Source organism: Talpa occidentalis, unplaced genomic scaffold, assembly GCF_014898055.3.
Source record: "Talpa occidentalis isolate TD23 unplaced genomic scaffold, MPIMG_talOcc4v2.1 talOcc4.9, whole genome shotgun sequence".
Taxonomy (NCBI): Eukaryota; Metazoa; Chordata; class Mammalia; order Eulipotyphla; family Talpidae; genus Talpa; species Talpa occidentalis.
In genome coordinates, this window is record NW_023605305.1 from 38608874 (window position 1) to 38632279 (window position 23406).

At 38.5% G+C, this 23406-nt stretch overlaps 1 protein-coding gene across 1 annotated transcript; it reads left to right on the forward strand.

The window, feature by feature from the left end:
- The first annotated feature begins 88 nt into the window (after window positions 1-88).
- LOC119236768 (guanylate-binding protein 4-like) lies at window positions 89-23157 on the forward strand. Its single transcript, XM_037500743.1, has 13 exons — window positions 89-279; window positions 2059-2186; window positions 6616-6725; window positions 6931-7127; window positions 7848-8093; window positions 9779-10059; window positions 11427-11639; window positions 12679-12781; window positions 13116-13309; window positions 14331-14559; window positions 16040-16101; window positions 16709-16873; window positions 22975-23157. The coding sequence occupies exons 1-13, from the start codon at window positions 90-92 to the stop codon at window positions 23155-23157; spliced, it is 2301 nt and encodes a 766-aa protein (XP_037356640.1). The 5' UTR covers window position 89.
- Window positions 23158-23406: the final 249 nt, after the last annotated feature.

Below are 23406 nucleotides of genomic sequence, written 5' to 3' on the forward strand. Positions count from 1 at the left end.
GGCTGATATGTACATGGCTTGTGAAACCGTGAGTTCTGACCTGCAGTGCTCTTATTTTTTGGAGTTCGTCATCTGGGTTACAGCTCACCATGGCCTCTGGATCCATCATGACAGCCCCCATCTGTCTAGTGGAAAATAGGAAAAAGCAGTTCACAGTAAATCCAGAAGCACTGAGGATTCTGGAGAAGATCTCGGAGCCCGTGGTGGTGGTGGCCATTGCAGGGCTGTATCGCACAGGAAAGTCCTACCTAATGAACCGCCTGGCAGGACAGAACCGTGGTGAGTGCTGTTCCGGGGCAGGGGACACATGCTGGTTCAGCAGTGAGGACAGAGGCTGATGTGGCACCTCCTTTAGGGTCATTTGAGAAAAAGTCTAGCACTTCCCACTGGAGAACACTAATTATCATTGCTACGTTTGTCACTTCAACTCCATCTACCCTAAATCTCCTTTTCCCAAACTTTAACAAAGGATACTTCATTAATTATATTTCCATGACTTATTTCTGCTCAGTAGGGCAGGCCCAGCAAGTATTTCTCTACTTGTTCCAACATCAGTTTTGTTCTAATTAGGGTCATATCAAGTAACACAAAAATATTCTCATAGGACTTCATTTTAAAAATGGATGGTTAAAGAGCAGTCAGTAGAAACCAGCATATTCCATATAACTGAGGCTATGTTAAAGCATTTTTGCATCATTTTATAGGAAAATTTGATCAGTTATATCCCCTTTTGTTCTCTATTTGGTGTTACCTAAGTGCAAGCTATAACATCGAGAGGGTTGCAAAATCACTGTCCATATGTAAAAATAAAACATCAACAAAATACTAGAGTTCATCAATGTTGATGTTTTCATGGTGCATTCTCTCACTCTTCATTTCTATAATTAGTTTTATAATCTGCACATGTATGTCTCAGAAATAGCTTAAACTCTATATAAAGGGAATTATATTTCTGCTATTCTTACTTCCATTGCTCAACAAGAGGTTTATAGTAAAGTCCTTAGACTTTGTCATAGGCATATGTTATTTATTTTTACCACATTATGCTATACTAGTGTCCAATAATAGCACAATTGATGTATCATTTGTTCTCGATGAACACAGTATTATTTCTAGTTTTTATGTATGGTGCTGCATTCTTGTATTTAGATCTTTTGTGTTTCTTTTATTCCCAGAAGTAGAACTGTTGCTTCATAGAATAGATATACTTTCAGCCATTCTAGATATTAGCAGATAGCTTTTCAAACTTTATCTGCAATTTAAATGCGTATTAGATATCAGCAATTGATATTATACACATTCTCAAAAAATAAAACTGGGAAAAAAGGCTGTTGAACTATTGCTGATTTAGTGACTATTTTTACGGAATATATAGTAATTAGTCTTCTGCAGTTATTGGCCTCACTCTGTATAGATTGAAATTATCCCCATATTTACTTACTACTAGCATTTGTTATTTCAAGAATTCTATTCTAACTTGTTGCCTCTTTTGGTACTTGCTATTTTTTGAGCTCCAAAAGAGGAGGGTGGGGGTGGGGAACAGAGCATAGAGGGCCTGCACTATGGTGAGAACTATGGATACCTTGATAATGGGTGTGGTTGGTAATGTAGACTGAGGAACTGTGTGAAATATAACCAACATATGCCATGTTACCTCAATAAAAAAAAAATTCTAAAAATGTTTAAAATAAACTATTTTACATAATTCAGTAATGTGACATAATTTGAGTCCATAATGGTGAGAGATAAACCAGGAATACAAACTCCTTCTTGAGAATTTCCTTAACAAGCAGAAATTGTTTCCTTGTCCTTGCTGAAATAGTAGTTTTCCTTGCAATCAGGGATCAAATATATGCCCTTCTCTTTCTCTATATGGTATTTTCTACTGTGCATCTATAACACATAGACAGAGTATATAAAACATACATATATTACAAATGTAATAAATGTAAACTGCTGAGCTACATACAAGTTTAAACATTGTAACCCATGGACATCCTGGACTATCTATTACCTGATTATGTATTATCAATAACACTTTCTCCCCTTCCATTTCATGTTCCCCTCTGGGCTCCACAGTGCAGTCTGAAACCAAGGGCATCTGGATGTGGTGTGTGCCCCACCCCTTCAAGCCAAAGCACACCCTGGTCCTTCTGGACACTGAGGGCCTGGGGGATGTGGAAAAGGTAAGGCACAGTGCCTTCTTTGCTCTTGATACCCTACTTATATTTCACTTTGCCACCTCAATTTATGACATAATACTTTGAACAATGAGGTTAAATTTTGTTTCTTGAATTTGTTTCCTTTAAAGATTAGTACTTTACTTATTAGCAATAGACCCTCTCATTTTTAACACCAAAGGGACCTGGTTGCTGAATTGAGGCTTTTGTGTTAAGTACTATAGATACCACAGTGAAGGAAGGAAACACCCAGAGTCTAGTTTAGGGAGGTAAGAAATAAGCAGGTTATCAGTATAGGGCACCATGGATATAAAAATGAAGAACCAAACCTAATCATTCAGAATGGGAAACATCTGGAGGAAGCTATAACCTATGGGGCCAATAGACTGTTTTAGTTAAGGTGTGTGTAGGGGGCGTGGGAGTTGGGGAATTAATGGAGTTGAGAATAGGAACCATGAAGACAGGAGATCTTGAAGTAGTCTATAAAAATAATCCCCAGAAGACCTCCCTGGTGGCCCAAGGGGTTAGGATGCAACCTATGAAGCTATCTGCAGCCACTGCAGCAGGAGTTTAAGCCTTGGCCAGGGAGCTACCCACATGGTGCAGCAGACCTCTCCTGACTTGCCCACTGCTCCCCTCAGCACTGTATTTCAGTCAATCTGTTATGTTCCCACTCTGTCTCTGTTGAATCCTCTCACCCCGCACACCTTGGCCTGTATCCCAGTTCTTGTATGCATAAACAAATAAATGTTTCTAAAAAAAATCCCCAGAAAAGCTTCAGCTGTGCCAGAACTACTTATTAGGTTTTAATACAATACTCTTATCTATGAAGAATTCTTCACTGATTATATAAAATCATGAATACACCCACCAAAAATATGATAAATGAAATAATTTTGATGTTATGTTTTTTAACTTAAAAAACTTTTTATTTTTAAAAGTTTTATATTATTTTTTAAAATTTTTTACATCATTGTTTATTTTTCAACAATATTTGCTTCCCCCCCCCTCAGGTGAAGTCCCCATAGAATTTCCTTCACCAGTGCACCCGTGCACCATCACCTCAGTCCCCTGTGCTCCTCCCTCCCTCCCTCTGATCCCTCTCCCTCCTCCTCCCCTGCAGTATGTCTGATTTATATGTGTCCGTTTTTGCTTTGTTGTGTTTTGTACTGTTGTTAATTTTTTTACACTGGTGTATTCTTGGGTTCCCCTATAGTCCTGCTATAACTGAAACCATCCGATATTTTTCTTTTTTTTTTTTTCCTGGCTTATTTTACTGAGCATAATTCCTTCTAGTTCCATCCACGTTGCTGCGAATGGCATGAGTTTATCTCTTTTGATTGCTGAATAATATCCCATTGTGTATATATGACACATCTTTTTGATCCAGTCATCTATTTTTGGACATTTGGGTTGTTTCCAGGTTTTGCCTAATGTAAATAATCTGCAATGAATATAGGGGTGCAGGTGTCCTTTTGAATCAATGTTTTTGTGTCCTTGGGGTAGATGCCTAGTAGTGGAATTGTCAGGTCATATGGTAGCTCCATTTTTAGTAGACTGAGGAACTTACAGACAGCTTTCTATAGTCATCAGAGCAGTTTGCACTCCCACCAGCAATGTAGGAGAGTCCCTTTTTCCCACATCCTTGCCAACATTTGTTGTTGCTTGTTTTTTTGATATGTATCATTCTTACTGGTGTAAGGTGGTATCTCAATGTGGTTTCAATTTGCATTTCCCTGATTATTAGGGATGGTGAACATTTTTTCATATGCCTGTTGGCCATTTGCATTTCCTCTTTGGAGAAATGTCTTTTAAGTTCTTCAGCCCAGTTCTTGACTGGATTGATCATTTTGTTTTTGTTGAGTCATGTGAGTTCTTTGTATATATTGTGATCAGACCCTTAGCAGTTGACTGGAGTCCAAAGATTTTTTTCCCAATCAGTGGGGTGCCTCTCTATTATGGTTAATGTCTCTTTTGCTGTGCAGAAGCTTTTCAGTTTGATGTAATCCCAGCTCTTTATGTTTTCCTTGACTTTCTTTGCTTTGGGTGATAAGTCTTTAAAGATGTTATTGTGATATATGTCTTATAGTGTTTTACCTATATTTTGTTCTACATATTTTATGGTTTCAGGTCTTATGTCCAGTCCTTTTATTCATTTTAAGTTGAATTTTGTGCATGGTGAAAGGTCTAGTTTCATTTTTTTGCATGAGGTGGTTCTGTTTTCCGAGCACCATTTATTGAACAAACATCCGTGTTCCATTTCATATTCATTGCTCCTTTGTCAAAGATCAGTTGTCCAATAAATGTGGCTTTATTTCTGGGCTCTCTATTCAGTTCTACTGGTCGGTGTGTCTGTTTTTGTTCCAAAACCAAACTGTTTTAATTATTATGGCTTTGTAGTATAGCTGAAGTTTGGAAGTGTGATACCTCTTTTCTCCTTTGTTTTCATCAGAAAGGATTTGGCTATTCATGGTTTTTTGTGGTTCCATATGAATTTGATCAGTATTTGTTCTATTTCTTTGAAGAATGTCATTGAGATTTTTACTGGAATAGTGTTGACTCTGTATATTGTTTTTGATAGGGTGGACATTTTAATAATGTTAGTTCTTCTAATCCATGAGCAAGGGATGTCTTTCCATTTCTTTGTATCTTCTTATATCTTTTAACAGTGTTTTATAATTTTCTTTCTATAGGTCTTGCACCTCTTGTTAGGTTTATTGCCAAGTATTTGATTTTTTTGTTTCAATTACAAAAGGGATGGTTTTCTTGATTTCTTCTTCTTCGGATTGATTGTGTATAGAAAGGCTACTGATTTTTGTGTGTTGATTTTGTTTCCTGCTACTTTACTGAACTGGTTGATTATTTTGAGTAGTTCTTCGGTGGAGTTTTTAAGGTTCTCTCTATAGATTATCATATTGTCTGCAAATAGTGATAGTATGACTGCTTCTTTCCCTATGTGGATTCCTTGTATGTCTTTCTCTTCTCTTAATGCCCTGGCTAGGACCTCCAATATTATAATGAGGAGCAGCGGTGAGAGAGGACATCCTTAACTTCTTCCTGATCTTTAAGGAAAGGACTTCAGCTTTTCGCCATTGAGAATGAGAATAATATTGGCTGTGTGTTTGTCATATATGGCTTTTATCATGTTAAGGTAAGTTCCTTCTATCCCAAGAATTTCAAGGGCCTTCATCATAAATGGATGTTGGACTTTGTTAAACGCTTTCTCAGCATCTATTGATATGATCATATGGTTTTTATTTTTCTTTTTGTTGATGTGTTGGATTATACTGATAGATTTTCTTATGTTGTCTTTAACAGCAGCAGAGCCATTGCTGTCCTTGCAACTTGCAGTGCATTTGAGTGTTATCTGATTCTATGACAAGTCACTCATAACATTCCCAAACCCCACTAAAGCCATGTCATCTACTGCCACACAAAAAACAAACCACAGTCAAATAAAACATTTGTAATACCTTATGTCTGCACTCTCACAGTTCCAATTGTCTTTTTTTGGTCCTTCTATATTTTGATTCATTAATCTTCACAATTCTACAACTGTCAATGCTTAGCCCATGCTGTTCAAAACATAATGCTATCATTCTATTTAGACATGAACACCTCTTACTCTGAATTAACAGAATACTTTTAAAAAAAATTTATTTATGCATACAAGAGCTGGGACACAGGCCAGAGGCACAGGGGGTGAGAAGATTCACCAGAGACAGAGTGGGGAACAGAACAGGCAGATTGACCAAAGTACACTGCTGAGGGGAGCAGTGGGGGGATCAGGAGAGGTCTGCTGCACGATGTGGGTTGCTCCCTGGCTGGCCGGGAATTGAACTCATTCTGCAGTGGCTGCAGATAGCTTCATAGGTTGTCTTAAGCCCTTGTGCCAACAGGGAAACCCTGAATTAACAGAATACTTTTTCTGGTTTTTTGAAAGTCTCCTTGTGTCTTGAATATGCATTCATCATGGTTTCATTTCCATGGTGCCATGTATATCTGCTCCTCTCGAAAGATATCTTCTTGGGGCAGAAATTTTATGTTCACATAAATAAATTCAGCATCTGATATTTTGTTGATGTATAGTGAGAAGTGTAAACTTCATTTAATTGAATAATTGTGCCCCCAATAGAGCCAACGATTAAAAAAATATTACATAAGCATCATTGTTTACTTCTATGTCTAGTCATTGTCTTAAATATCTGACATACACTAATAGTGTTATTCATTGCTAAAGTTAATTGCAAAAGTATCTCAGGCCATGAGAGGAATAAACGTAAATTCCAAAATTGAGGTTTTCGTTTAGGATAGTTTTCAAAATTAATGATTTATACACCACTATTTAGCAACAGTACAAATGATGTAGTAAGTAAGGAAATGATTGATGAAAGAAGAGTAAGCTCCTACATCCCTTAATGTAATGACTTTCTAGGGTGACCCTAAGAATGACTCGTGGATCTTCACACTGGCCGTGCTTCTCAGCAGCATGTTTGTCTACAACAGCATTGGGACCATTAACCACCAGGCCCTGGAGCAGCTGCAGTATCCTTCATGGAGTGAGACTACCTTGTATTACCATGTGTGTGGAAATAGCAATGACACTAATTTTTCTTTCCCGTAACTCAGTTCTCATGAATAACTGAGAAAAGGGAGAGGAGGGCAAATAGAAATGTTTCTAAAAGTGGCTTGGGAGTGAGATCTGAAAGTTTTGTTGAAAGACCCTTTTCTTTCCTTAGCTAAATCTCAGCTATGTGACTGAACTAGCAGACCTCATGAGGACAAAATCCTCTCCCAGCTCTGATGAAAGAAATGACTCAGCCGAGTTTGTGAGTTTCTTTCCAGACTTTGTTTGGGCTGTCCGTGATTTCACACTGGAGCTGGAGTTAGATGGTCACCCCGTCACTGAAGATGAGTACCTGGAGAATGCCTTGAAGTTGATTAAAGGTATAGAGAATGTCCTGGTTGATGGAAGGTTCAGTGGAGGTAGGATGAACTATGCCCAGTCATTCAACAGTTGAGATGAATTCTTTACTTGACTTTGGATTGAAATTTATGATATTGGTTATTGGTATATGATTGGTGGGTATGGAGTCAATATCCTTATTGGAAAAATGCCAGCGATCAGAGTTTAAGCTCAACAATGAAATTTAGAATCCATTATTGGACCTAATGATTTCAGAAAAATTGATACCTTGAAAGTTCATACTTACAATGAGTGCTCAAACTTTCTAAAGCCCAAATATCTTTCTTACTAATTCAGTTTAAGTGTTCCTCCATCTGTATTTAGAGAAAAAAATGTCCATTAGATTAGAAATAGGTAAATCCAAAAGCACAAAGATATCTAATTACCAAACTTTCAAAATATATTTCATGTTTTATTTTACTAAGTTACATAGTTACATATAAATAATTTTATGCACTAAAGGTTTCCCCCAAAGCACTGATCTATCTCTCCAGTGAGACTGTCCCCTTCATTCTTGGTTCTGTATAGAGATAAGATTCTCCACATATTGTGTTGAATTATATAAGGTTGATTTACATGATCATAAAAAGAAAAATTTACAGGCACAGGATCTAGATGGATCAAAGATCCCTGGAATGAAAGTCTTCAGCTCCCGGCTTGAAAGCATTCCTTCAGTGATTATTTTTTCTCCACACATAAAGGTGATAATACCCAAACGCAAATGTCCAACCTGCCTAGAGAGTGTATCAGGAAGTTCTTTCCAAAATGGAAGTGCTTTGTCTTTGACCGACCTACAAGTGACAAAAAGCTGTTACACCGCTTGGAGGAAGTGTCAGAAAATCAACTGGATTCAAGTTTCCAAGAGCAATCCCGAAAATTCTGTTCCTATATCTTCACACATGCAGAAGCCAAGACCCTGAGGCAAGGGATCACTGTGACTGGACATGGTGAGTCTATTGTCACAACATGTCTCTGTGGCTCAGTGTGTGTGATGAAGCTCATTGCTCCCTGGACTTGTTGGCACTTTTGAGTCTTGTTCTATGTAGAGTAAGGCAGATGTTAATGTCACACATAGAAATGCATGTTCCTTCATTAAAATATCCCTGTTTTTTAATTTTAACATTTATCATTTTTTACCTTTTTTTAGACAATATTTGCTTCCACCCCACCCCTTCAGTTTGAGTATTCATAGAATTTCCTTCCCCAAGGCACCCATGCACCATCACCACAGTCCCCTGTGCTACTCCCTCCCTCACTCTCATCCCTCTCCCTCCTCCTTCCCTGCAGTATGTGTCTGGTTTATAATTGTCTGTTTCACTTTGTTCTGTTTTGTACTGTTATTTTTTTTACACTGATGTCTTATATGGTTTCCCAATATTCCTGTTATAAGTGAAACCACCTGATACATTTCTTTTTCCTTCTGCCTTATTTCACTGAGCATAATTCCTTCTAGCCCCATCCATGTTGCTGTGAATGGCATGAGTTTATCTTTTTTGATTGCTTTATAATATTCCATTGTATATATATACCACATCTTCTTGATCCAGTCACCTATTTTTGGGCATTTGGGTCGTTTCCACACTGAGATTCCACATTACACTAGTAAGAATGGCACATATCAAAAAAAAAAAAAAAAAAAACAAAACAAGCAACAACAAGTGTTGGCGAGGATGCGGTGAAAAAGGAACTCTTCTACATTTCTGGCGGGAGTGCAAACTGGTCCAGCCACTGTGGAAAGCTGTCTGGAGGTTTCTCAGTCTACTAAAAATGAAGCTACCATACAATCCAGCAACTCCACTCCTAGGGATCTACCCAAAGGACACGAAAACATTGATTCAAAAGAACACCTGTACACCTATGTTTATTGCAGCACTGTTTACAATAGGAAAATATCCCTGGTAAAGTATTTATTGAGCTCTCCTTTGTCTCATGAAACTTACACAGTAATGACATAAGCACCGGATTCTGTTAAGATTAGAAATCTGCATGCAGATGAGTTGATGTGAAAGTGTTTATTGGTGAAGAGACACAAGATGTACTGTGAATTTACAGCAGTTAGGAAATAAATAAGAGGACATGAGACTCTGAAAGCTCACTGAGTGTTTGAGAAACTGCTTAAATATGACCTTACCTCTTGAGCTGGATCATGGATAGGCCACCTGGGCAGACACACTGTGTCTTGTATACAGGTGGACTCATGCCTGAGGGAGGAGTGTGGCACTGGCCTGAAATTCATAATGATTTTTTTTATAAGGGGGCCCTTATTTTCATATGGAAAGAATGCCAATAAATTATGCACTTCACTTAGCTGTAAAGTAAGTTCCTTCTCATTTTATATCTGTGAGTAAAGTTTTCCAGAAAATCCTTGACTACATATTGATATCATTGACTTATGATTGGAACATGATGAATTAGAAAACCATAAAAGAGAGGTATAAAATATACAAAGTGATGTTATTGCCAGGATGTTGATTCATAGAAGAGGAAAGAGGAGAAGGCAATGATGAGAACAAGGTTGAAGATGAAGCAAAGATGAAAATGAAGTTGTTTCAATGAACTTTTTTTGATTTTTAGAATGTTGGTCTCCAAATGTTGTAAATTCCTTTTATTCCCTAAATATCATGACATTCAGGGCTGGGGACTCTAGTTGTGACCTACGTGGATGCCATCAACAGTGGAAGTGTACCTTGTTTGGAGAATGCTGTGACAACTCTGGCCCAGCTTAAGAACTCAGAGGCTGTGCGGAAGGCAGCCGAACACTACAGCCAGCAGATGGCCCAGAGAGTGCAGTTCCCCACCAACACGCTCCAGGAGCTGTTAGACCTGCACACAGCCTGTGAGAGGGAGGCCATTGCAGTCTTCATGGAACATTCCTTCAAGGATGACCAGCGAGAGTTCCAGAAAATGCTTGTGGTAATAAGTCTCATCTTTGTTTGCCTTATTTTTGTGTTTCCAGAAAGATGCCTAGATTTACCCTGCTCAGTCCTCGGATTCATGTGCTCTCATTGTAGAAGGAACTTGATATAGTCCTTCCTTTTTCTAAAAGATTGAGTCATTTTTTCCTATTATAACAAAACTAGTTACCATGAGTGTAATATCATGGTAACTAGTTACCATGAGCGCAGTATCTGCACTCTGCTCATGTACAATTAAAAAGCAAGTTTCAAATGAGTTTATTTACTATATGGAGACCCTGGGAACCAACCTTCTTTTTTTAATCCACCAAGAGCACATGCCATCCTCCTTTTGTTCTCAAATTTTACATGACAACCTTCTCTGCCCCAACCTACAGAAAATGCTTTTAAAGGATTTAAATGATTAGGTAATGACCAAGTGGAACTCTCTCTCAAAATCCATTATCTTTACATATCCCATTAATAGGATTGATATTCACAGTCCCAGAGAAAATGCAGAGTGTAAACATCAGAGATGAGACTATTGGGGTCTATAAATTCCTCTTAGAAAGGGCTCCTTTATTCTAAGTTTGCCTTTGAGTTTCCCTTTGACTATTTGACCAATCACAAATATCATTTCATTCATATAGAAGAGAGAACTGAAATTCTAACTAGACAAACAAGTTTTGTTCCTAATATTTATGCACACAAGCACTCATTGAAAGAACTTATGAGAAATTCAGAACTCTGTTCAGATACCACTTAATTCACAATGAGCAGCTGATATGCTATGTATATTATGTGCATCATACCACTCCAAGTAGAGAAGAAAGTCTACTTCTCATCATCCAATAACTTTTCCATTATTCATTGTTGATGGATGGAGCATTGTTAATTCTACAATCTAAAGTGAACCATCGATAATACTTTATTGCATGTTTAAAGTGCTTGGGGGATAGATCATAAAAAATCTCAGTAAAAGGAAAAAATTCACAACTATGTAAGATGAAAAACGTTAACTAGAATTATGTTGTGAACATCGTGCAATGTTGACAAATATCAAATTATTAAGTTGAACAAATGAAACTAATAAAATATTTTATGTCAGATACACCTCAATGAAGAAAATAATTGGTAGTTGACAGTTCATGACTACCAACCCCATCATTTCTGAGACAGTGACCTCAGCCCACAGGAGATGAGGGACTTTGAACAGGTTATGAAGAGAATTGATCAGAACTGGGACTAATACAAGACTCCTGGCTCGTGGTCATTTTGTGTTTCATCCACTCTTAGGTCACAAGACTGCTTCTTCCAGAAGGATCCCAGATGGACTTTACCTCCTAACAACTTCTTTTTTTGGATTTCTCCATTTTCCACTGGCAGGAAACCACAGAGAAAGAGAAGGAGAATTTCTTGCTGCAGAATGAAGATGCATCTCTCAAATATTGCCAGGCTGAGCTTAGGAAGATTTCAGAGTCCTTGATGGAGAGCATTTCCAGAGGAAGATTCTCTGTGCCTGGAGGACACAGTCTCTACTTAGAAGCTAAGAACAAAATTGAGCAGGACTATGAGCTGGTGCCCAGGAAAGGAGTTAAGGTGGGAAAAAAACAGAGCTGAGAAAAGCAAAATTGAGTGGTAGGGTCCAAGACTATAGTATTATTTGCATAGATAAAGGAAAATATAGAGGTAGGTCATTTTAGCTTTTATATCCAAATAACTTAGATTTTCTTAAATAAACCAGACATATTTCTTCCCAAATGTAAGATGCATTAGCAGGAATCTAGATGAGAAAGACCATTCCTTTCACTTAGCAAACAATGTAACTCTTTTTGAGCTGCATATGGAAAATATATAATGAAAGAAACAAAAATGTTCTCAGGAAGTTTAGTGTTTCAGAAAGGGACAAATAAATAGTCCATAGTTGAGGTAACGATTATCACAAAGGTATACACTGAGGGGATGATGACAGTGATTTTCGTGATGGTTACTGATGAACGACAATATTTAGAACACTTACTTCCTAAATCCAGATCTTGATTATCAATTTAATTCTGAGATATTGTGAATTAGCTACTACTTCCAATGAACTAAGCACCCCATTATAAAATTCAGAAAAGGAATGCACTGAGAAGTTAATAGCTTGCCTGTAAAGACACAGTCATCAGGTGGTGGAGCTAATAGAGAAGCTCTGGTACACGGCAGCCACTCAAATTTCAGAATGAACTTTAGGAAACTCCCCCGGAAGAAGAGGTAGGAGCTACATGTTTTAGTGTAAAAAAAAAAAATGTTATCTCATAAAGGATATGTGCATAAATATCCCATCAGCAGGAAAAAAATGCACAGACACTGCAAACAATTGACACTCTGTGTTTGCAGAACAGGATGTAAATCTGGTTGTCTGTGACCTGGGAGAGGTGTGGGTAGTATGCTTGAAAGAAGAAACTGTAGAACTAAAATGTGAGCTGTTCTAGCTGGTGTTTACTTTGTGGCCAGTGAAGGAAAAGAACCAGTATGGATCTTCAAATGGATGAAGAATTTACAGGATATATTTTATAGTTTCACTGAACAATACTTTCCCTAATAAGAGAAGAGATGTTGCTGTCTGACTAGGCCTTGCCCCCTGTTGTTTCCTCAGGCAAAGGAGGTCCTCCAGAGCTTCCTGAAGTCACAGGCACCAACAGAGGAATCCATTCTGCAGGCAGACAAAGCCCTAACTGATGGAGACAAGGCCATAGCAGGTATGGGGCTGAGAGGGAAGGTCCTGCAGTGCACTGACACAGGTGAAAGCAAAACTTTCCTGAAATAACCAGCATCCTCTATGTCTGTGGGGAAATTGATACCTGTGAAATAAACCAGATGAGTGTTGTTGCTCCTACAACCATCACATTCTAACACATTTTCCAGGTGTGACTACTAGATGGTTTTAGAGATCTCCCTGACATTTTATAGACTATTAATATATATAGAACATATGTTAATATATTACTAGACTATTAAAGTCTATTAGCTCAGAAGGGTGCAGCTCTGCATTACTATTATTTTCCTCCCCCTGCGAAAACCATTGTGGAACAGCTGAGCGGGTCAAGAAGGAGGCAGCTGAGCAGGAACAGGAGCTCCTGAAACAGAAAGAGAAGGAACAACAGGAAATAACAGAGGCTCAAGAGAAAAGTTTCAAGGAAAACATAGTCCAACTGAAAGAGCAGATGGAGAGAGAAAAAGATGAACTACTTAGAGAGCAGGAAAAGATGCTGGATCATAAGCTGAAGGTATGTCTTCATGGCCTGAGCAGTGACTGAGGGCAAAACTATAATTCCTCAGTAGGAAGAGAATAAAAAATTGAACTAAAATCGTGGCCTAAAAGTAAATCCAAAGGCATATTATTACCTGAAATATCAAATAAACCTGGATCATGTGAAGCCTTAAATGTATCAGATTCAACACCTCCTGTGGCATTTCATTTTGCAGAATACAAAAAACACACACGACTATATTATTTATAAGATCAGATCTGACCCCAAAGTCAATAAGACAGCAGTCGTAGAGCCCTTAATGGTACGTAAAACCACTAAGAATAAGGGGGGTGGGAATTATATGGACTATAACAAAGATGAAAATGCATACATTGTGCATAAATGCATATATTTATATCAAAATGAAAAATGATATAAAGAATATTTCTAAAAAAAAACTACAAAGAAACATGAAATAGATCCATTTGGTCTTGAAAGTAAAAGATTGTGGTTGATATAAAATCGGGATGCTAAAAACACTAAAATTGGGTCTATTTTATTCCAAATTGCCTAAGTCATTCCTAGATATAAGAGTGTATAGAATGTGCATGAATAAGCCGGGAGGGCATTCTTAGAAGCATTCTTTGTCCCCAACCTGGAATGCGTTAACTGTGTTCTATAGAGAGCCAGCACTTCCCATTATTTGTTATGTCTATTCTCATACCACCTCAGTGGAATCAAGAGATAGTCAGAAATAAATCTACATCCCCCTCCAAAGTGCACTCAAAGGATTTGAACACATTGCTGGCATAGCCATCAGGCCTGGCTCAGCCCCAACACATCCCCACTGCAGTGATTGCTTTCAGGGGTCATATGGAGATACAAACCATGGATACTTCCACTTTGCAGGTCCAAACATATGGATATATTTTACAAACTCATCAAAAAGCACCTATGGTTGTGGGAAGTAGCAGGACATACTTAGCTGCTGAAATTGTTAAATAGAAAATACTGATAATTGGGTATTTTTAACAGGAGACTCTCTTCTTTTTTACAGATGCAAGAAGAACTACTTACTGAAGGATTCCAAAAGAAATATGAGGAGATGAAAAAAGAGGCAAATAATCTGAGAGAAGCTATTCAAGAAACTAGGAGCAATAGATCCACAACAATCCTTGATGGCCTCCTTGAGGCTTGTAGTGTATTAACTAGAGTACTGTCTATGCCTTTTAAGGTCATTGATACAGGCATGAAAGCTCTTGGCACAATTATGAATACTCTCTTTGGTGGCTGTTGCATTCAATAAATTCAAAAAGTAAAAAAGTTATTACCATAGTATATCAGGGGTTGACATCTTAAAAACAACATTCATTTTGACTGAATTAATATAAATTAATGGAAAAAATAGGATATAATGACTCAATCAGAGAAAAGTTTCCCACAAAGAAAAAAGACAGTGAGCTGAAGAAATCATCCGTAACCTACAGTATGGGTATGGAGATAATTTCTCTATATAATGAGATTATATAATCTGTGAGGAATTAATAGAAAAAATTTAACTTTTCTGATTATTAAAGATATTCAAAGTAAAATTAGGAGTTGACTGTATCATCTGTCAAATATCATCTGGAAAACTTTTGATAGTAGACCAGATTGGCACATTGGGAAAGTGGCAGAGTCTCATATTTGTAGCATAGTGCAAAGGGTACAAATATGTATCTCAAAAATTGAAATGAAAATGCTGTTGATTCAACAACTCTACATTGACCACATAGATTTTATTTATCCAATCTGAAATGAGATAAATAGTAATGTATTTGTTGCAAGATTTTTGTAACTTTAAAAGATGAAACAACTTTAAAGTTGCTCTGTCATCAGGCAAGGTAACTCTTAATACAGCCTTTAAAAAGAAACCTCTACAGTCAATAACTTGAAAGTAGAAAATATCTTTATAGGGCCTCCCCGGTGGCGCAGCGGTTGAGCGCTGGGTTGCGAAGCTGCGCGCGGCCTCTGCGGCGCCGGTTCGATCCCCGGCTGCTCCCCGGCCACCAGAGGAGGGTCCCACATGGCGCGCAGACCTCTCCTGCCGCCCGCTGCTCCCCTCAGCAGTGTACTTCGGTCCTTCTGCCTGCTCTGCTCCCCGCTCTGGCTCTGGTGAATTCTCTCGCCCTCCCGCACTTCTGACTGTACCCAGTGCATGTATAAACAAAACAAACAAACAAACCAGCAAACAAATAAATAAAGCATGCCTCTATAAAAAAAAAAAAAATAAAAAATAAAAAAAAATAAAAAATAAAAAAAAAAAAAAGAAAATATCTTTATACTGACATGAAAAAACTCTATGATTTTTTCATGAATCAATAAAAGATGCAGAAAATATATAAAGGTGTACCACTGAATTTACAAAATAATGAACAGATCATCTGTCTCTGGGAAGCACAACTAAATTGTTACTGTGGATACACAGTAGCAACATGGGAACATAACTTGTTTTACTTTGTATGTTCTTTGTGCCTCTTCTATCTAGTAAGAATTATAATTTATTTAAACACAAGTGGATGCAATTACTAACATGTGACCAGAAACAATAATCATGGATGGGGAGTTCCCACAGCAGGAGGAATAGGTGCTATGCTAGGAGTTCTGCTTAAGTCAGTTCCACAGAACACTCTAGTTACTACAGTAGGAAACAAAAAGTACGAGATGAAAATCCTAATTTTAGCCTCTCAAAAAGCCTTGAAATTCTAATCCCTAACCTATTTTCAGAATTAAGTACTAAGATGTTGGCTGAAGCAGTTCCCAAAGTCCAGCACCACATTTTCAAGGTGGTAAATTTCCAGGAAAATTTTGTTGAAGGAAAACCTAACATGTCGGAATTCATTCCAGCTGTCTAGAGCTTAAAACTCTTGGGTTAGAATGAAATGCTTGTCATTCCACTGGGGTACAGGCCTGAGGTGTGGGGGATAAGAGGATTCACCAGAGACAGAATGGGGAACAGAACAGGCAGACTGATTGAAATACACCGCTGAGGGGATTAGTGGGCAAGTCAGGAGAGGTCTGCTACCCCATGTGGACAGCTCCCTGGCCAGTGATCAAACTCGTGCTTCACTGGCTATGGACCACTTCATAGGTTGCATCTTAACCCACTGCACCACCAGGGAGGCCTGGGTAGCCATTTTAAAGAAAATTATAGCTCAAACATAATATTGCACTTCCTCATTCCAGGCATCTCCAACGGATGCCTAAACCTAAGATACATTCTCGTATATATCATGGACACATTCCTAAAAAAAACACGATTTCTAATACTTATAAAACCTTCCAAAAATTGAAGATTTTAGTTGAGAAAACATGTGAACCCATATAACCTCTTACTAGCACGACTTCCAGAAATCCTTTTCTGGTTGTTGACTCACTGCTTTGTCCCCTGTTCAGTTTCATGTTATTCTACATCCGTTAGAAGTTCCTTTACTTCTGACTATTCTCTCAAGGAAATCCAGAGAGCTGCGTGACATTGGAAAGATGACATATAAATCCAACTATGCAGTGACAGACACAGAAGTCACTAAATCATTCCACCTCAACAGAGGAGAGAAACAGGTAAGATCTACTACTTTCTCACCATAGCTGCTTTCTTTCCAGCTCCACAGGAGTTCTTGTCTGGGAACAGGAGCCCAGGATGAGGTTGGGACAGGACAGAAGGGATTTTTGAAAGTCAGCTTTTTTCTAAAACCTGAGCATCACCAAGATATGCCTGACATGGGCCATCAGCTTTTCTGAAGAAAATCTGGGTGTTTTGAGGTGACTGGGTATCCCAGCTGTTACTACTGTGCTGGTGAGGAGTTAGGCAGCAAGTGTGACAGGTACTGAGAGACTGAAATGCATCAGGAGTGTCTTTCTCGATGCTGATATTGTCTGTGTTGCCAGGAGACACTTACCACAATGCTCTGTGAGGGAACTTGCCATGAATGTGCCAACTCACTCCTCACCTCTTACCCTAGTTCTTGACTATATTACTTTACTAAACAGCTTCCTCTTCAAAGTATCAGTGGTGGTAGTTTTATACACATGAGCTCTCAGTGCTCCCAAGCAGTTTTGACCCTGCCTTCTGGAAAATCTTCCCTGAGTTCCCTGCTTGTCACTATCTTCATTCGTCATCTACTGTCTGACAGTTCTTTCTCTCCTTTTCAGCAACTCTTCCCCTTCCTGCTTGTCCTCTTTTCCTCCTGCCATACCTCCTCTTCTTCTCCCTGCTTCTATTTCTCTTCTATATTGTGTGTGCGTGTTTGTGTGTGTGTGTGTGTGTGTGTGTGTGTGTGAGGGGGGATAACTAACAGAAATCAGTGTGTGGCTGGAAATGTAGATATTTATTTGACTATATCCATCTCTAGCTCTCCTCTTCTGTCTTCTGATCTTTTCAACCCTATTTCATAGTCTTTTATTCACTTTCTGACACATATCTACACAAGCATGACTTTTAGGACCATTCAGTATTTGCAACAATGCAGTTGCACCCCTATTTAGCTAGAGGCTAGTTTAATATGAGACTAATGAAGTTTAACTTAAGGATAGTGTGCATATATAAGCTTGTAATAAGGCTTTGGAAGGGTATCTGATATGTGTTTCACAAAGTCATATATAATTTTGTCTAGAACTTTAAAAATGTTTTATTTGGAAGAATTTCAAACTAATACAAAATAGAGTCAGCTTCAACAAATACCACTCATTACTATTTTTATTTCCTCTACATCTTTCCCTCTCTCTCCAATTATGTAATAGTTAATTCCATATTCTTTCATCCAAAGGTATCAGCATCATATACTTTCATCCAAAAATATTTCAGGTGTCTTTAAAAGTGAGAAGTTGCCTCAAGTAACATACTCACAATGTTATCAACTACAAAAACTAATTTCATAGAAACACCAAAAATCAAGATAGTGTTCAATTATCCCTCACTGTCTCTTTTCTTTAAAAGAAAATGTTTAAGAGAAGTTTAGGTTTACAATAAAATAGAGAGGAAGGAAAGTAGAGAGATTCTCATAAAATGCCTGCTCTCAGACATGCATGGTCTTCCCTGTTTTTAACATTATTAACCAAAATAGTACCTTGTTTAAAAGAACTAGGCTGCACATTGTAATCACCCAAAGTCCACTGTTTACCTAAAGGTTTGCTCTTGATGTTGCACATTCAGTAGCTTTGGTCAAATTCATAATAACATGTATTATTCATCACAAAACCATAGAGAATATTTTCATTGGTTTCTTTCACTTATTAATATGTGTTTAAGCCTCTTTTATGTCTTTTATCAGGTTGATAGCTCATTACTGTTTAGCATTGAATATTCTTCCAATGTTAGGATCTAGCAAAGCTGATCTATTCATTCATCTACCAAAGAATGTGTTGGTTGCATCCAAGTTTTGTCAGCTTGAAGAAAGTGAGTTTTGTATTTTATATTATTTGCCAAAAGGAGCAAATATGGACCCTCTATGGAGCTCTATGGATGCTCATTTCAGGAAAATAAGCCAGTCTAATGGGAAGAAACTTAAAAATTACTTGAACATTTATCATGTTTGTTCACCACACACTGATTTTATTGTGTGGGCCTTACAAGAACTGTATCAGGTAACTTCTGGTGCTTGCTGAGAAGACAGGGCTTGGGTATTTTTAAACATTAGCCCAAGTGATTCTCATGAATCACAATAAAACTATTTCATCCTACTTGTTTATTTAGATTGGGCATTTCAGTAGGCCTGTGTTTTCAAAATCTGTTTAAAAATTTCTATTCATTCCTAAAGCTTTTAAAATGTTTAGTCTATGCATTTTTGGATGCAACCAAAGTTCTACAATTCTTCTTACACATAACACACAGGCGAGGGTTCACATTTAATTCCAACAACTCTGCTACCACTAACTATTGGAAAAGAAATAAAATTATACAAATAAATTCTGATAAATAAATGAATGTCACTTTCTGATGAAAAGATTTGCATACCACATCAAAGACACCTTTACAGATACATCACCCAAAGCGGTGATAGTGAAGGCAAAGATAAACAGCTGGGACTACATCAAATTAAAGAGCTTCTGCACAGCAAAAGACACAATAACCAAAACAAAGAGAAACCCCACCGACTGGGAGAACATTTTTGCACACAACACTAATGATAAAGGGCTGATCACAAAAATCTGCAAAGAGCTGATGAGACTCAACAACAACAAAGAAACTAATCCTGTCAAAAAATGGACAGAAGAGCTAAAAAGAAACTTCTCTGAAGAGGAAATGCAAATGGCCAACAGGCATATGAAAAAATGTTCAACATTACTTGTAATCAGGGAAATGCAAATCAAAACTACCATGAGATACCATCTTACACCAGTGAGAATGGCACATATTAAAAAAACTAGCAACAACAAATGTTGGCGAGGGTGTGGAGAAAAAGGAACTCTCCTGCACTGCTGGTGGGAGTGCAAACTGGTCCAACCACTATGGAGAGCTGTGTGGAGATTTCTTGACCTACTAAATAAACATAGAGCTTCCATATGATCCAGCAATTCCACTCCTAGGTATTTACCCAAAGGACACAGAAACATCAATTCGAAAGAGCACCTGCACCCTATGTTTATAGCAGCACTGTTTACAATAGCTAAGCTTTGGAAACAGCCCAAATGCCCAAAAATAGATGACTGGATCAAGAAGATGTGGTACATATATATCATGGAATATTACTCAGCATTCAAAAAAGATAAACACATGCAATTTGCAGCAACATGGATGGCGCTGGAAGGGATCATTCTCAGCGAAATAAGCCAGAAAGAAAAAGAAAAATATCAGATGGTCTCACTCATAGCAGGAATCTAGAAAACTTAAATAAGGGACCAGGAAAATGAATAACTATAAGAAAGTGAAAATCAAAATCAACAAACAACTATGAACCAGAGACACTCTATGGGGGATGGGGGGCAGGGAGGGGAGGGACTGGGGTCAAAATAAGGGGGTTACAATTGTATGGGGAATATAAAAATAAAATTTATTATTAAAAAAAGAAAAAAGATTTGCATACCTTATTACTACTTAGATACTTGCAGCTCATTAAACACATTGATAAACTTTAATACATTGTTAAATTTGCTCATTTTTTAAAGTGGTGCAGTAAACAGTGTATTTTTTTTTATTATTTAGATCCACTCTGATAGCAGACTGTACAGTAATAATCAGGCAGGATTTATTTGTTTACCTATAATACTAGTTAGAAAATGGAGGTTTATTGGGCCCCCCTAGTGGCACAAGGGGTTAAGACACAACCTATGAAGATGTCCGCAGCCTCCACAGCACAAGTTCGATCCCGGCTGGTCAGGGAGCAAACCACATGGCGCAGCAGACCTCTCCTGACTTGCCCACTGCTCCCCTCAGCCGTGTACTTCAGTCAGTCTGCCTGTTCTGCTCCCCTTCTGTCTCCTGTGACACGTCTAACCCCCTGCATCTCAGGCCTGTACACCAGCTCTTGTATGCAGAAAGAAAGGGGGGGGGAGAGAGAGAGAAAGAGAGAGAAAGAGAAAAAGAAAGAAAAAGAAAGAAAGAAAAAAAGAGAGAAAGAGAGAAATAAAGAAAGAAGAGGCTTACAGAAATACATTCCGAGGTCAAAACTGTGAAAACCAATAAGCATTTTGAACACTTGGGGTTGAACCTTGGCAGTCTGACTCCAGAATTTTATATCCCAGGGTGGCTCTGGGTTCCTTTAACCTGACCCATCCTTGTCCACCTCCAGAGGGAAATCAGTCAGTGAGTCCCCCACAGTGCTTATTTGGAAACAAAACAACAGAAGAAACAGACAGGCAGGGCGTGATCATGAAGACAGCATGTGCTCCTCCCTCTTTCCTCTTCCCACTGTCCTAGCTGACCTCTGAAAACCTCCTTCTAGCTCCCCTGGAAAAGGAAACAGTGGGAGAACGCCAGGCTTATGGGGTTTGTCGTTTACTGTTTCACCCACACACAGGTAAACTCTCTTGAGTCCTGACCTCGTTTAAATGGGTTCCAAATGTTGATTTCCACTTCCTCCACCATGTGGTCTCTCAGCCGCCAAGCTGGTCCTCTCCTGCCTGCTCATCCTCCTCATGGCAAGTGTCCTCCACCTGCTTGCAACAGGGGAAAGTGTCACCGCTTTAGTCCAAAGCCAATTCTTCACCCTATTTTAGAAATTACCCTCCCTGCCTTTAGGGACACTCAATTTTTCATCCATACTTTATATGATTTACCACATATCAGCAATATTTTAGTAACACCATAAACATTATGAGATACGTGATCCTCTTAATGACCAGAACAGCAACAGTATTACTTTCAATATTCCCACTTCATGGAAGAAAAAAACCGAGACACAGAGAAAAATACTAATCTTTAAAGAGGTCACAAAACTAGGAGAGAATGGGAACATGTGAACGCTGCTTAGTAATGTATCTGAGGAAGCAAATGCACAGCCGAAATACTAGGACTGCTAGCCGTCTGTTGCTTTCATGAAATATCACATCATTTTTAAAAAATTAACTAATATATTTATTTTTAATCAAGGCAACATAGGGGTATTCCCACCAGGTATTCCCACCTCAGTGCACCCACCACCAAGTCACCTGCACTCCACCACCAAAGGCCATAAGCCTCCTTCTCTCCCTGTTCTCCCCCCCCACTCTCCTTCCTGTCTGTTATCTCAGTTATCAAAGGTTAGTTCTGTAATTGTTTTTTTTTAAGATGTTTATTTACGCATATAAGAGCTGGGGTACAAGCTAGAGATGCAGGGGCTGAGATGATCCACCAGAGACAGAATGGGGAACAGAACAAGCAGACCGACTGAAATACACTGCTGAGGGGAGCAGCGGGCAAGTCAGGAGAGGTCCACTGCGCCATGTGGGTTACTCCCTGGCCAGCTGGGGATTGAAATCATGCTGCAGAGGCTGCAGACTGCTGCATAGTGTGGTGCTTAACCCCTTGTGCCACCAGGGAGGACCTGTTATCAGTTTTTAAAGGGTAGGTTTTCAGCTTGTCTTTATGGGAATATTAATTTATTTCCTTTATATTCTACATATAAGTGAAACCAACTAGTAATTACCTTTCTCTGTTTGATTTTTTTGCTTACTATTATCCTTTCAAGTTCAATCCATGTGGCTGCCAATGGCATGAGTTTTTCCTTTTCTTTTACTTTATTTTATATATATTTTACATCATTCTTCCTTTTTGTACAATGTATTCTTCTCAGGTGGTGTCCATGTCAAATTCCTACCACCACCTTACCCGTGCACTATCATCACAGTCCCTGACTCTTCCCTCCCCTGTTTTGATCCCTCTCCCTCCCCCTCCCCTGCAGAAGGTTTCTTCTTTATAGTTGCCTGTTAATTTTGTTCTTTTAATTTATTATAATTATTATTTTCCTGATCCCTTATCTGGTTCCCCTACATTCCTCCTATAAGTGAGACCATCCGATCTTTTTCTTTCTTTCTGTTTTAGCTCCCTCACAGCTCCATCTATGTTGCTGAATGGCATGAGTTTATCTTTTTTGACTGCTGAGTAATATTCCATTGTGTATAATTACCACATCTTCACGATCCAGTCATCTATTTTTGTATATTTCTGATATGCACAGGGCTTGTGTCACCAACAGCTCTGACCTACAGTGCTATTATTTTTTTGCAAATGTTCCTCTGCATTACAGTTCACCATGGCATCTGGATCCATCATGACAGCCCCCACCTGCCCAGTCGAAAATGAGGAAAAGCTGCTGAGGGTAAAATCAAGAAGCACTGAGGATTTTGGAGAAGATCTCAGAGCCCGTGATGGTGGTGCAGGGCTGTATACAGCCATTGCAGGGCTGTATCACACAGGAATTCCTACCTAATGGACTGCCTGGCAGGACAGAACCACAGTGAGTGTTGTTCCAGGGCAGGGGACACATGCTGATTCAGCAGTGAGGACAGAGGCTGATAGTATCTCCTTTAGGATCATTTGAGGAAAAGTCTAGCACTTCCCACTAAAGAAAACTAATCATCATTGCTACATTTATCACCTCAACCCCACCTACCCCAAATCTCCCTTTCTTGTCCACTAATCCCCAACTTTATCAAAGGATACTTCATTAATTTAATCT